Source organism: Podarcis filfolensis (assembly GCF_964270895.1).
Source record: "Podarcis filfolensis genome assembly, chromosome: 10".
NCBI classification, from domain to species: Eukaryota; Metazoa; Chordata; class Lepidosauria; order Squamata; family Lacertidae; genus Podarcis; species Podarcis filfolensis.
The window spans coordinates 35,550,640-35,564,776 of record NC_139612.1 but is presented as its reverse complement, the minus strand read 5'-3'; the positions used below and the strand labels follow the sequence as shown (position 1 = coordinate 35,564,776).

General features: G+C 37.8%; 1 protein-coding gene across 2 annotated transcripts in view; it reads right to left on the bottom strand.

The window, feature by feature from the left end:
* PTPRQ (protein tyrosine phosphatase receptor type Q) overlaps positions 1 to 14,137 on the bottom strand; it is a 103,041-nt gene that overhangs the window by 49,299 nt on the left and 39,605 nt on the right. For both annotated transcript variants that reach the window (XM_083573278.1, XM_083573279.1), the window contains exons 31-40: positions 13,924 to 14,031; positions 12,876 to 13,157; positions 10,693 to 10,875; positions 10,025 to 10,126; positions 8,229 to 8,349; positions 6,519 to 6,679; positions 5,444 to 5,589; positions 4,258 to 4,426; positions 2,111 to 2,404; positions 1,071 to 1,346 (exon numbers count right to left, since the gene is read on the bottom strand). In XM_083573278.1, coding sequence (XP_083429404.1) covers positions 1,071 to 1,346; positions 2,111 to 2,404; positions 4,258 to 4,426; positions 5,444 to 5,589; positions 6,519 to 6,679; positions 8,229 to 8,349; positions 10,025 to 10,126; positions 10,693 to 10,875; positions 12,876 to 13,157; positions 13,924 to 14,031 — 1,842 coding nt within the window. The remainder of the gene's footprint in view (positions 1 to 1,070; positions 1,347 to 2,110; positions 2,405 to 4,257; positions 4,427 to 5,443; positions 5,590 to 6,518; positions 6,680 to 8,228; positions 8,350 to 10,024; positions 10,127 to 10,692; positions 10,876 to 12,875; positions 13,158 to 13,923; positions 14,032 to 14,137) is intronic.

Genomic DNA, 14,137 nt, shown 5'->3' with positions numbered 1-14,137 from the left:
TTATTTCAACCTGTTTGATATGTTTTTAAGAGCTGTATGTTTCTGTAATGAGTAATTGTAAGAAACTGGAAGATCTATTTATTTTCACTGCTAAACAAATAATAACAATCAAATTTCAGGCAAAGAGAAAATTAGTCAGCTGAACTGCTAAGTTAAATCAATTAAAATAAACTTCTAGTCTTGTTCCTAAGACTTGCCATGCCACCTTGCAAGTGATTTGCTTGGGGAATACCAACTATGTTGGTACCTCACACATTATAGCGCAAATATATCATTGGAGAGGCTTCACCTTGCTAAAAAAAAAAACGCTCAAGAGTCTAAAAGAGAAGTTACATTGCGTGATTTTGCAGTACTTGACTTTCATCTAGAGGAAGGGCTGAAAGAACAGCTTATAACAGATCTCCCTACATTCTCAATCTGTGTAACAAGTAGGATATTTTACCTTCTTTTTCAGAAAAGCATAATCTTGATAGGCGCAGGTCACAATGATTAAAACAATGTTAACAGTCAATTTAGAAACCACCAGAGAATGGCTCAAGAGGCAGTGTAATCCTAATTTCCTTGCTATCACATCACCTAATTTGATGTTTCAGCTAACAGGTATATGTCCCATCACAGAAAAATAAGAACATAGAATGCTGCCCCTCTTACAAAGTATTAGCACAAGTATTAGCTCAATATTGTTTACACAGGTTGGCAGCAGATCTCTGGGGTTTCAGACTGGTGTCTCCCTCATCCCTACTTGGAGATCCATGGATTGAAAACCTCAAGAGTTTAAAGCTGGGGGTTTTCCTGTTGTTATTCTGTCTGTCACAGCTACAATAAACCTACCATTAAAATTATGGACTGGTCATTTCTTCGTCAGAGGGCAAACGGGCAAATTTAACAGGGGATCAAATACTTTTACCCCTCACTGTATGTTAAGAAGAAGAACCTACTTCAATAAGTGTTCTACACTGCACGGACAACAAATATTAAGGTAACAAAACCTTGTCTAAAGTAAAAAAAATATTAACATTCAACTCAGTTTGTGTCTAATGATCATACTGGCTCCTAAACTAATTACTCACCAGACTCATCTGTGAAGAACATCAAAACAGTGGATGGGCCGAGCCCTTTTCCAGTTCTTGCAGATACATAAAAACTATAGAGTACAAATGGTGAAAGATCTTCTAAGACAATTGAGTTATTGGAAGTAGTGAAAGAATCATTTCGATCTAGTCCATGCAGCTTTAAGACATAGCTTATTATGATGCCATTTGCCCAGGCTGGGGGATCCCAGGATAACATCACTGAGGTAGACGAAAGGTTTTTATAAGATGTCATAATTGGTGCAGATTCTGGAACTGCATCAATAGATAAAGGGGAAAATATTAAACTGCTGAAAGAACTTTATTGTGAAATCTCTAATAAGCATCTACACACAACACACAACACACACACACACAAACACACACTTTTTCTTTCATTATCTAAATGCAGACTTGCAGCACACATTAGATAACAGTAATGACATGCCCATTCTTTTCTTAACCACCTATAATTAATTCAGTTTAAAGTGATTAAAATAATTTCATGAGACAATATTACAGTGATTTTATTTTTTTAAACTGACATTTTGCTAAACAGAGGCTGGACATCTTGGCAAACACCACAGGGCAACATCATAGGATACAGCACCATCCATAAGCTAACTTGCAAATTAGCATGCAGACCAATCTATTCTGAAGTAAGCCCGTGTCACTTACTTCCACACAGAAATCCAAGCTTAATTTACACACTTTCACGAAAATTAGGTGTGCAGTGCTGTGTTTTTCCTATAACCTTACACTGAATGGATATTTTAGACATGCAAAATTGTACCCAGGCCTTGAAAAATCCTGGTTATGAGACTTTAACATCACAACAGCTTTGAAGTTGGCTTATCTTTTTACCTCTTTCCTTGATTTTGATTCTGCAGAAATTGTTTTCCATCACATTTTAAGCTTCTTTATATTGTGTTGTACAGAAAGGCCATAGTCCTCACAGAAGTACTCCAAGTCACACATTGCCCATGCCTGGACAAACCCAATATTTAAGGAACAAGAACAAAACAAAGTATGGAACATACCATCTTCTTCAGTTCGGATGTGCAGACTAGCAGTGTGCATTTCAGACACTCCGTTTTCTGTTGCTGGAGTGATTTTTAGAAGATAACTGGTATATTTTTCCAGTTTACGAAGAACCACATTTGTATCATTCAAAATGAGTGACAGAATCTCATGGTCCGTTTGAGCATCCTGCATTGTCAGTGAAACCTTGTAGAAGACCATTCCATTAGGCTGGGCTGGGGGCATCCAGCTTATATTTACAGCAGTGGAAGAAATGTTTTGATAGGCCAGCTGTTCCACAGGTCCATCTGGAACTATAGCACAAATAAGCAAAAGTTAAAGGGTCTGTATGCACTCTGTTCTCTTATACTTACATGTGGCTATACATAAGCACTAAGTAGTTCACATTGGTTTCAACCTGAAATGTTCCAAATTAATGATACTTAACTCATTTTTTGAAAAGACAATTGCTTGTATAAACATAAAAAATTCTAGTCTTCTGTACTAAAAGTAAGCACATGCTATATATTCAGTGTATGTGGATGTGTTCCTTAGCCAAAGCATGATAAAGGCAGAGGAGAACATTATTCAAAGCTCCCTCGTACAGTGGTACCTCGGGTTAAGTACTTAATTCGTTCCGGAGGTCTGTACTTAACTTGAAACTGTTCTTAACCTGAAGCACCACTTTAGCTAATGGTGTCTCCTGCTTCCGCCGCGCTGCCAGAGTCCGATTTCTGTTCTTATCCTCAAGCAAAGTTCTTAACCTGAAGCACTATTTCTGGGTTAGGGGAGTCTGTAACCTGAAGCGTATGTAACCTGAAGCATGTGTAACCCGAGGTACCACTGTATTCAAAACAAAACAAAACATGTCCCTGTGTACACAAACCAGCATGCCTGGGAGTAAGTTTCTTGTTTAGTCTTCTGTCTTTCCAGCAGCCAGGAACCTTTGTATATGAGGGACCATTTTGTCCTTCACACACAATTGCAAATGCTAGAAATTGGAAAATGCACACTATGCAACTCATATAGTCTGGATGTTACAGAACTTTTATTGAATTTAAGCAGATGGTTTTATTTTTGCTTTATGTTCCCTCATCTAACAAGGGTTAAATATAGATTTCTTGGGGGATCAATTTGGTAATGAAGGCTTATTAAACATCTCATTAAAATGCAAAACCATAGTTGGTGAGGCATGTGCCATTATACCCTCTGATTCTTAAGCGTTTTTAGATGGAAGTAAGTCGACTGATTTCAGTAAGACTTGCTTCCAGGATAGAGATCACACCTTACACTGAAAATTGAGTTTTAGCATTCCACTAATAATTATAATTATTAGAATGTCAAATAGAATTTCAGTGATAAATCCCAAAGGTTAAAAGCCCGTATATGGGATTATGAATAAATAAAAGCAATCTGCCTACACCTGCTTTATTAGAAACTGAAAATGGAATGAAGCTACACTCCTAGGAGCAATAATGATGAGAAAACTTTGCAACCCCTTAAGTCTAAACAGGGCCATAGAGACTGTATGTCTGAGGAGGACAAGGAAGAAACAAATATAATTGTGAAAAATCTGCAGAGCAGATGGGTAGAGACTAGTATTAGCTAAAACAGGTGCACTGTGGAATACAGTAGTTAGGTCCATATCAAAGAGACTCTGATAACAAGGTGGTCCGTTAAAAATAGTGAATTGAGATACACCTTAAATCTGATTATTGTACATCTAGTTGTACAATACTGGTGGGAGGAATGCCATAAATCCTGGGACAGTGAAATAACTATACAGTGGTACCTCGGGTTAAGAACTTAATTCGTTCTAGAGGTTCGTTCTTAACCTGAAACTGTTCTTAACCTGAGGTACCACTTTAGCTAATGGGGCCTCTCGCTGCTGCCGTGCCGCCGCCACACAATTTCGGTTCTCATCCTTAAGCAAAGTTCTTAACCCAAGGTACTATTTCTGGGTTAGCGGAATCTGTAACCTGAAGCGTCTGTAACCTGAAGCATCTGTAACGCAAGGTATGGTATGCATACCATAGATGCCTTTAAAAGGGGCACATAATGTGGTACCATCACCACCATATTGCAATCCTGCCAAATCCTTCCTTAGCAGAATAATTTCTATAGGTTTTACAATATATTTTGATTTTTTAAAAAAAAATATGCATACCGTCTTGATCTGTGTACAAATGTATGATTTCACTGGTTTGGTTTCCATTTCCAAAGGCTGTGCTAGCACTTAACCAAAGTGTGTAGTGGCTCCATTTTGCCAAGTTGCTTAATACCGTAGACAAAGTTGCATTGTCGACACCACTGTCAATAGCGTAACTGGTAAAATTCTGGGCAGAGGTAGGGGGAAAATATTTGCACAAAAAAGCACAATTAAAACCAAACTAGTAACCATCTCTGTAAACAGTGACCCAGTTGCCATGTAACACTAAGTGAAACCATGGTTAAGTGTAAATGTGCAAACTCACTGTAAAAATCACGATAGTTTTGCTTTTACCCTGGTCCTCCTGCAATACTACTGGGAGTAAATTACTGCCTGGTTTGCCTGGAATAAGACAAACTACAAGCCTCAGTTCTGATATAATGCTAAGCAAAGCCACAATTTAGCTTCAGGTGCCATGATAGCAGGATGATGTGAGGAGCAGCATGGCAGCCATGATTTTTTTTTGTGAGTACACATACACACATGTGTACTGGTGTATTGTGTGTATTGGTTTAGTTTTAGTGTGTACTGATTTAGTTTTAGTTGCAAACTGGGCCAAGATAAGGATTTTTTAAATTTTAAATTTATCTATTTGATATTAAACAAGAAACTAAGCAAGAAACTAAGATATTTAAAACTATGTAAAATTACCTATATTTGTAAACCTTTAGATAACAAAATGCATCCAGTGGCTATATTTATTGAGCAAATGAAACTATATCAAGCACTACAGCAGTAATGACACCAAAGCTTTTAAGGATATAAGTTCTATTTCTAAGTACACAAATGGTTAGGTTTTGGCTATGTTCTTCATACAGCCACCAGAGGGGGCTTTGCTTATACTAAAACGGTAATGAAAGTGAACGTTAAATTCCATAGTTTAACAAGTGTTGTAATGGCATGGAAACAAGGAGTCAAACTTCAGCAGTTTTCAGTGAAACTGTGAGTAGGTAGATGTGTAAGGATGTGTGTATTCATAAGCCTGTTTCTGTTTCATGCTGTGATATGGGCTCATTCTGAGGGCTGTTTAAAATTAATATGAAGCTACTCCTCATGCATATGGTGATCACGAACAAATTTACAAAACAATTAATTCAATCTTTGCCATGAAAATTCAGGGAAAAGAAAAACAACTGAAACTTACCTGCATGTAAGTGTCTGAATCATTTTTGTAGTAAATCGAATAAAACTGTATAACTCCGTTGGGCTTTTGAGGAGGATCCCAGAAGATTCGTACAGATGAAGAAGTAAGGTTTTTATACCACACATTTTTAGGTGGGTCACTTGGAGCTGAAAAACATGTTTACGGTTACCTTTTGCACGAGCCATTTTGGCATGTAATTGCTACACAAATGAATCAATAATACAACACAGTTGATTTTCCTGCCCTGCAAAATTGGGGGGGGGGGCGGGGAGGGGAGGAGATTTCACACTCTGCAAAATTTATTCATGATTTTTTAATTCAGTCTCATCCTCCAGATAAGACATATAATGTGGGCAAACGGTGGTAGACAAGAACCAACAGTACATATGCTATCTGGAAACATATCTGAAAGACCGACAGATATTTGGTAAAAAATGGGTTCATATTAAAGGCTTAGGTTCAAAGAGAACACATCAGAAAAAGTATTTTTAAACATGGTTGAAAAAAATATGAATTGTAGTTTCCTAGCCACATCATTTTAGTCAACATGTATTTCCCACCCCCCACCCCCGTTTCATTTTATGAAGGGAAAGCAAACTCAGAGGAGGAAAGACTGATCACCCCCCGAGTGAAGAGAAACAATATGATGAAAATGTCCCTTTATTTGATTGGAATAAGAATTAAGCTTCTGAATGCACTTGGCTTGAACAGAACTGAATTGCTATGAATGAGTGGAAAGAATCATGTTCTTTTTAGGAGGTACTTATTTACATACAGCATCTATTACCAAATTATTTTACTTGTCTTAGGTGATTTGGATGCATAAGATTTAATTTACTGCATACTGGTGGGATCATTCTCAATAGTAAATCAAATACTTTCTTTCATTGTTTACTTGCAATAATATTTACTTTTTAACATTATTGTCTGCATACTGAACAATGAATGATGTCTTCCAGGTGATCAATAATAAATGCTAAAAAGTCATTAAGAACGATCAACAAGAAAAGTCAAAGGAAAAGCAGCAACAACCAGATTACAACCAAATTAAATTATGGCAACAACGTACTCTTACCTCCTTCAGAGGTAATGAAGCTGATCATGTCACTCTTTATATTTCCATCTCCAAATCTGGTACTTGCTGTTACATAAACACTATATTCCATCTTATTTTCAAGATCCATGATGTCTAATGAGGTTTCTGTTACATTAATGCTTCTTCTTGAAATTATATTCCTAAATGCATTAAATGAAATGTATAAATCAGTGTTGTTGACCATAAATACATCTGAAGTTTGAACAGGAAGTGATGTTAACCATTTGATTTTTGTCTGGTAGATAGAGGGTGGGTGATGATCCAGACTGGAACCGCTGTCATGAAGGGAGAGGGAATTTAACCTTTTGCCCCCACCAGTCAATAGCTGTTGTAGGGCTGACCACCATCCTAAAAGCGCCGTCGCTGCAGCTTTCCTGGACAAGGCTGAGGAAGGTCAAGGTTGAAGTCAGGATTGTGTGGCATGCTCTGCAGTGGAGCCAATCCAGAACTCCTGCAACAATATCCATTGAACCCCAACCTTGCCGTCACCCCAAACACCTGAAGGAACGTCTCCAACCCCATTGTTCAGCCCGGACACTGAGATCCAGCTCTGAGGACCTTCTGGTGGTTCCCTCACTGAAAGAAGAGAAGTTACAAGAGAACCAGGCAAAGGGCCTTCTCAGCAGTCGTGCGCTCCTTGTGGAATGCCCTCCCATAAGACATCAAGGAAATAAATAACTACAGTATACATCTGAAGGCAGTCCTGCATCGGGAGTTTTTAATGTTTGATGTTTTATTAAGTTTCGATATGTGTTAGAAGCCACACATAGTGGCTGGGGCAACCCAGCCAGGTGGGCAGGGTATAAATAATAAAATTATTATTATCATTATCCAGATAAACTACAGAAGCAGCAGGGTCAGCAGGGTGACTGCCTCATCCCTCTGGCCACTGCTGATCACACATATGGTGTGGATCATCCATCTCTTGTGGCTGCTATTTGACACTGGCAATTCTCCTTTTAGGGCAGCTAGCAAATGTGTGTAGTTCGGGGGCAGAGAAGGGTCTGAATTGTGACCACTATGAGGGGAAAGGGTTTAATCTCCCTATGCCAGGCTTCCTCAACCTTGGGCCTCCAGATGTTTTTGGCCTACAACTCCCATAATCCCTAGCTAGCAGGACCAGTGGTCAGGGATGATGGGAACTGCAGTCTCAAAAAATCTGGAGGGCCGAGGTTGAGGAAGTCTGCCCTATGCCATGGTCCCAATCTGGAATACATTCAGATAAACAAGGGCCATCTATTTATGAGATTATACGGCAATGCATATAGATATTTGTTTCTTCAACACACACACACTTTTCCCCCATCATTGCCAATCAATGCAGATGTTATTAGGCTATATGGACTATATGGTCTGACTCAGTGTAAGGCTGCTTTTGATGTCGTCAACGTATGACCATCACTTGCACTATTGTTGGACAGAGTGTAGCAGCTTGGATAGCAAAAACGTCTTGTTTTTTTGAAAACTGGCATCCAAAATTACTTCAAGAATCTAGCGAGCACTGGCCTGCAAAATGTGTAAAAGCTGCAGAAACCTCAGCTTTAATTCATAAAGGTCTAGTTGTTTAAAGTGATGAGCCAGAACTCATGCATAACAAATTATAATAATCATCAAGTGTAAAGAGTTAAAAAAACAGCTTAAAATTTCTGGTAGGTGACAGATTCTTATTTATCTCTAGAAAAATCTTACCAGACGTAAACTGTGTAATAGAGGATAATTCCATTTGGCTCTAATGGTGGTTGCCATGACAACTTCACAATGACACCAGACAACTGTTTTACTGCGAGCAATAGCGGAGGAGAGCTAGGAGCTTAAAGAGAGGACACAATATCATGTTAAATACAATTTCAGCAATAAATAAATAAATAAATCGCAAAATGGCATTTTATCCATATAAATTAGCGTTTAAAGGAGGGTATTTGATTTGAGGTGTTTTGTCTTTGTTTTGCAGTGAGATAATAAGGGACAATTTTGCATGGTGCTGTTAAGACATCTGTTTCTGCAATTCAATAGAAAACAGTATTTCATGAGAAAACAGAGCAATGGGTGTGTCACTGTGATTCACCTATGTTCCAAGTGCATTGTTGCAATTATTTCCTTGTAATAGAAATATTAACTTTATAGCTGGGAACGCATGTAAACTACAGTAAAATAGTTCCTTTGAACTAGAAATAATTATATTATCTCCAAAGGGTGGGGAAATTGCTGAGCATCTGACTGATAGATGGTGAACAGCACAAAGCATGTTTATTTATTAACCCCATTAAATTGCAAAAGTGTCAAAGGTTTATATGTTATGTAGACTCAAGATAATTAAAACTCAGCCTGATCAAGACAGTGGTAAAACTATACAGTAAGACGATATAACAATGAAAAAAAGGTGTAGCTCAGTGACAGAGCATGTCACACACACACATACACATATACACACTTAGTCCTGGTCTTGTAAGCCCTATTCACGATGTGTTATGCATGGATGGGGACATGTTGCTGGTTCCAGTCTCAAACATCACATTAGCATCGCTCCAACATCTGCCTAAGAGTTCCTTTAGAGCAGGAACTCTAGCTAACAGGATGAGTGGTCAGGGATGATAGGAATTGTAGTTCCAAAACAGCTGGAGGGCCAAGTCTGGCCATGCCTGCTTTAGAGATAGCCAAGTTCAACATGTAGATGTTTGAGAGGACAGGCTGGGTTAGCCCAGATAACAGAAGGGTGACCCTGTTCCTACTCCAACAAATGAGTGCCGTATTTGTGTTTAACTTACAAACAAAACTTTTTGCAAAAAGAGGAGTTTTGTAGAACTGGAAAAGATCTCTATCTCAGATTTAGAAGACCAACACCTGGCCAGTTCATGACCCATTGGTCTGATTCAGTATAAAGTAACAACAACGAAGGTTGATCCGATTTGAACTATTTCAATTCATCCAGTGGTCTTTAACAATTTTATCTTAAGTTTTAGTATGTGTTAAGAAACAACAACAGCAGCAGCAACAGATGATGGAGCACTTCATCAGAAACAGAAATATTAACATTTAATTGTGTTTATTTTAACTCACACAAAACAGCATAATGTACCAAAAATTCAGGTCATAGTGTAATCATGCATGCAAATTGGAAACATGATCACAACTATGAGAAATATGTGGTGCATGTGGTCTGATGTTCAGAACAGTCTGTACTTGCAAGAAAGAACACCCTAAACATTTTTTGTTTGTTTGTCATAGTACAGTACTGCTTTCTTTACTATGTAACTGAATTTTGGCTATATGAGAATTTTTTGAAATTAGCAAATGCCAACATAAAACTGCCTGTTTTTCCATTCCGCACAGAAGTTTGACTACAAACATTCTGACAGTCCCCCCCACCCCCAGCAATTGGATTTTTTTTTGTACAACATTCTGTGCCTTCAGTCCTGCTTAGCCAATTGGTGTTAAAGATGTCAACTGCATAAAAAACTGTAATTAGACAATGACAGAAAGCTTACCATCTTCATCAGTCAACATGTGCAAAGGAGCACTGCGAGGACCTTCACCCTTTACAGTGCTTGAAGATACCTCAACAATATATCTTGTATATATTTTTAAGCCTAAATAAATAATAAATTGTTAATAATATTTATATGTTTGAAATTTTAGATACACATTTATACATATATATTTGTGTGTTATATGTAGCTTTTTCTGTTACTTTCACATATTTTAGAGAAGTCCCTCAAAGTTCAGCATTGCAATGAGAAAAAAACTTAAATAAATAAAGGTTTAACCATTTCTATTTTGTTATTTTACAACAAATAAAAGTCACAAAATTCAAAGAACGTTTTGCAGTGGCACACAAACAGTATTGAATTTTTTTTACAAGCCTTTTACAGGCTACTAATTAACTTGCCTTTGCCTGTTCAAATTTTAATTGTTGTATTTTTTATTTATATTTATGTGATTCTATCCCACCCCAATATCAGGGCAAAACAAAATAAATAGTAAACACAGATAAATGTATTCCAACACAATATTCAACCCCCCCATCTATCATTTTTATTGTTAATTTAATTCTAAAGCAATATTATTAAATATATACTATACAGTATGAACTAAGCAAAATAAACCAGCAAAGACACTATCATTTTAAAGTCACAAACTGCTATATTACAGTCACCTGTAATAGTTAGTGATAGATGTGTGGTATTGATGGTTCTTTCATCAGTTCCATCAGTCTCTCTGAGATATACGGTATATGTCTCTATAATCCCATTGGGGACAGATGGTGGAAGAAATGATAGCTCTATCTCTGAAGAAGAGATATTCTTATAAGTTACGTTTTGTGGTGGGAATTCGGGAACTGAAAAGGAAGAATTCAGAGAAAAGTTATTAAAATTTCAGATAATCATTAAGTGTGTAATGACTGAGGAAGTAACAACTGAAACTCAAGTGTGAACCATCCCAGTCATCAAGTACCACCATCACTCTTTTATCCAACCAATTGGTAATTCTTGCAGACCTATCAGTACAGATTTAGTTTAGTTTAGTTTTTAAACAAAACAAAACAAAAGCAAGGAGAATTTTACAAAGGAGACTTAGCAACTTCAAATCTAGTATAAAAGCACCCCAATGGGGTCTCTTATCATCTAGTTCAGTGTTTTTCAACCACTGCGATGTTGCCTGGTGTGCCGTGGGAAAAATTGAAAAATTCAAAAGATTTTTTTTAAAAAAATGTCAAATTTTCGCCCACTAGGCGGGCGCCGGACTGTGTCCACCCTATTTTCCATCCGTCCTGGGTGGGGATCAGATCGGATGGGATCGGATGAGAGCGGACAGGCGGTCCGCTCTCATCCGATTCCCCATAGAGAGCAGCGGGGCTCTGACATCTCCCTCTCCGCACACAGTGCGGAGACGGAGCTGTCATCCGCCAGCTCAGCGGGGATCAGCGGATCGATCCCCGCTGAGCAGAGAACGGTCCGCAACGTTTTTGTTTGCCATTAAAGAAAAAAAATATTAAACCATGCTTGAATGTCGGAACTGGTTACTAAAATTTTTGAATCCCACCACTGATGTTAAGGACTATAAATAGCTCCGGTGTCAAGGAGTTCTCCCTTCTGGCAAACAAAGCTATTTTGACATTGCTCCCATTTTCCACTACATATCTGTGTGAGATGAGCTTTTCAAGCATGATTGCTATAAAAACTAAATACAGAGAGAGACTGAGAGCTGTTGACGAAGAGCTACGTGTGTGTCTTTCTTTGATTCCAGCCAGAATATCAGCTTTGTGTTCAGCCAAACAGGCCCAGGTTGCGCACTGAATAAAGTATTTTATAATTTTTCATATTTCTGTTTACTTACTATTTTATAATAAAGTAATTATAAAATACTTTCTTTGTGTTTATTTGATTCCTATTCAAGAGAATTACTTTATATATAGTCAATATAGGCACAGAGTTAAATTTTTTAACATTTTCTAATGGTGGTGTGCCTCGTGATTTTTTTCATGAAACAAGTGTGCCTTTGCCCAAAAAAGGTTGAAAAACACTGATCTAGTTAGATTCCTAGTTCACTAGTAGGGAAATGATTTTTTTCAGACAGAGTATATTATTTCAAACCAAATTATATCAGATAGGAGAGTGAAGGTGTTTATTAATAATCAGCCCTTGTTAGTCTAATTTGCCTTGTGATGAATGTATTTGCTTAGTTCTTTTCAACTGGGCAGAAGCTGTCTCCAACTGATTTTCTCCAGTTCCCTTGTACTATGGCAGTCCAGCTTTGCATATGCCAAGCTTTTCTTGAGTATCCCCAACTCTTAAGAAAGGCTATTGGGAGACAACTAGGGTATATAGTGAGGGCAGGATGCTAGAAAACCCCACTGCATAAAAGCAAAGGAGTTTGCCCCCAGTTTTGACTGACACTCCTCTCTTCCTGGGCTAACTTTCAGGGAAGACTGATGGCTGCAGGCTAATGATGAATTGTTGGTATCTCCTTAACTGTTATCAATACTCTTTAAGATGCTTAGCAGCGTAATTCCGGTCAAGATTCAAGGAATTGTCATTTCCTATGACTTTTGCCCACCTATCTGGCTTGTTACTCTGGGCTGGTGGGTTGGAGAAAAGCATATTTACTTCCTGCCCCCTGTCCCATCTGATACTTAGCACACGGATAGCAGTGTGATCCCCTACATTAGAATATACCAGATGCGAAACCGAATACATGTGCTACCATGATATATCAGGTTCATGCCCAAATCCCTAAGATGCTTATCTGCAAGAAAATCCACTGGAGTTTGATGCTTAAAATGATGCTTAAAATGGAAGCCACAGAGATAAAAAAAGTATTCCAAAATGCTGCACTTACCGGTATCAGCCGTTCTTACAGATAACAGGGGAGATGACTGATTCCCATGCCCAAGGCGGGTGAATGCCCTTACAGAAATATTGTACAGAGTATATGGTTTCAAGCCATTTAAAAGAAGATTTGTTGCTGTTGTGTTTCTCAGAATTAAAGCACTAGCATCATCACACATGACTTCATAATGAGTTATAATCCCATTAGGCTTCTCAGGTGGTGACCATCTTAAACTTATTTCTGTAGCAGTCACTTCTAATATCTCGACATGTTGGGGTGGTGAACCTGGTTCTTTAGTTTAGAAAACATAAAAGAAAATCACTTGGAGTTGTCCCCCCACACACACACATATTAAACATCTGTCTACATCAATTCAGTTTCTTTAAAAACAACTAGAAGTTACAGTAAGAACAGGAACTGATCGATGCAACATTTTTCTTCTCCCCATAGTTATGCTGTCACGGTAACATCAATTATAGGTAAGATAGCTAGGCACCTTCTCATCAATCATGGAATTATGAGTCAAAATGTAACTTAAAGGTATAGTGAAGGGTAATCTTTTCAAAGAATGACTCATTTCCAGCTTTTGAATATCCAAGGAACTATGCAATTTCTGCCAACATTACCAGTTAATTTTAATGCAAAATAAAAACACTATATATGTTTTAAATATGTAACTGTTTGGGCATATTGGCACTGAAATATAGAACTAGAGATGTGATGGTCGGGGGGGGGCACAGAAAAATGAAGTGGTGGTTTCCCTCTCCTCAATTTTCCTAGTTTTTTGGGGGGGAAGCCTTCACATTTCTATATAAAACCTAGTCAGCTGGTGCTTCTCTAATTTAGAAGTAGATTTCTATCATGTAAAATCAAAGCAGGAAATGCTGCTGTCCTGTTTTAGTTAGGAAGAAAACCGAATTTAGTGAAGGACACAAGGAAGTCCAGGGGGATCCTCAGAAACACAGATTTATTAACTTCCACTAGGTAGACTGCACAAGATGAATTAATCAGCAATGACATAAAAAAATTATAAAATCAGCATGACCAATATGCTTACCATCCTCAGGTGTTCTCACAAAAATATCATTGTCTTCAGACAGAGCACTTTCGCCTATAGTTGTGGAAGCCGCTACTCTCATTTTATAATTTGTATACTTTCTCAAACCTAGAAGGAATAAGAAGAAAAAACACTGCAAGCACATGACACTGGTATATTGGGTGTGCACTATTAAAATTAACCAATTCATACAGTTCTGATTCACTATAGAATG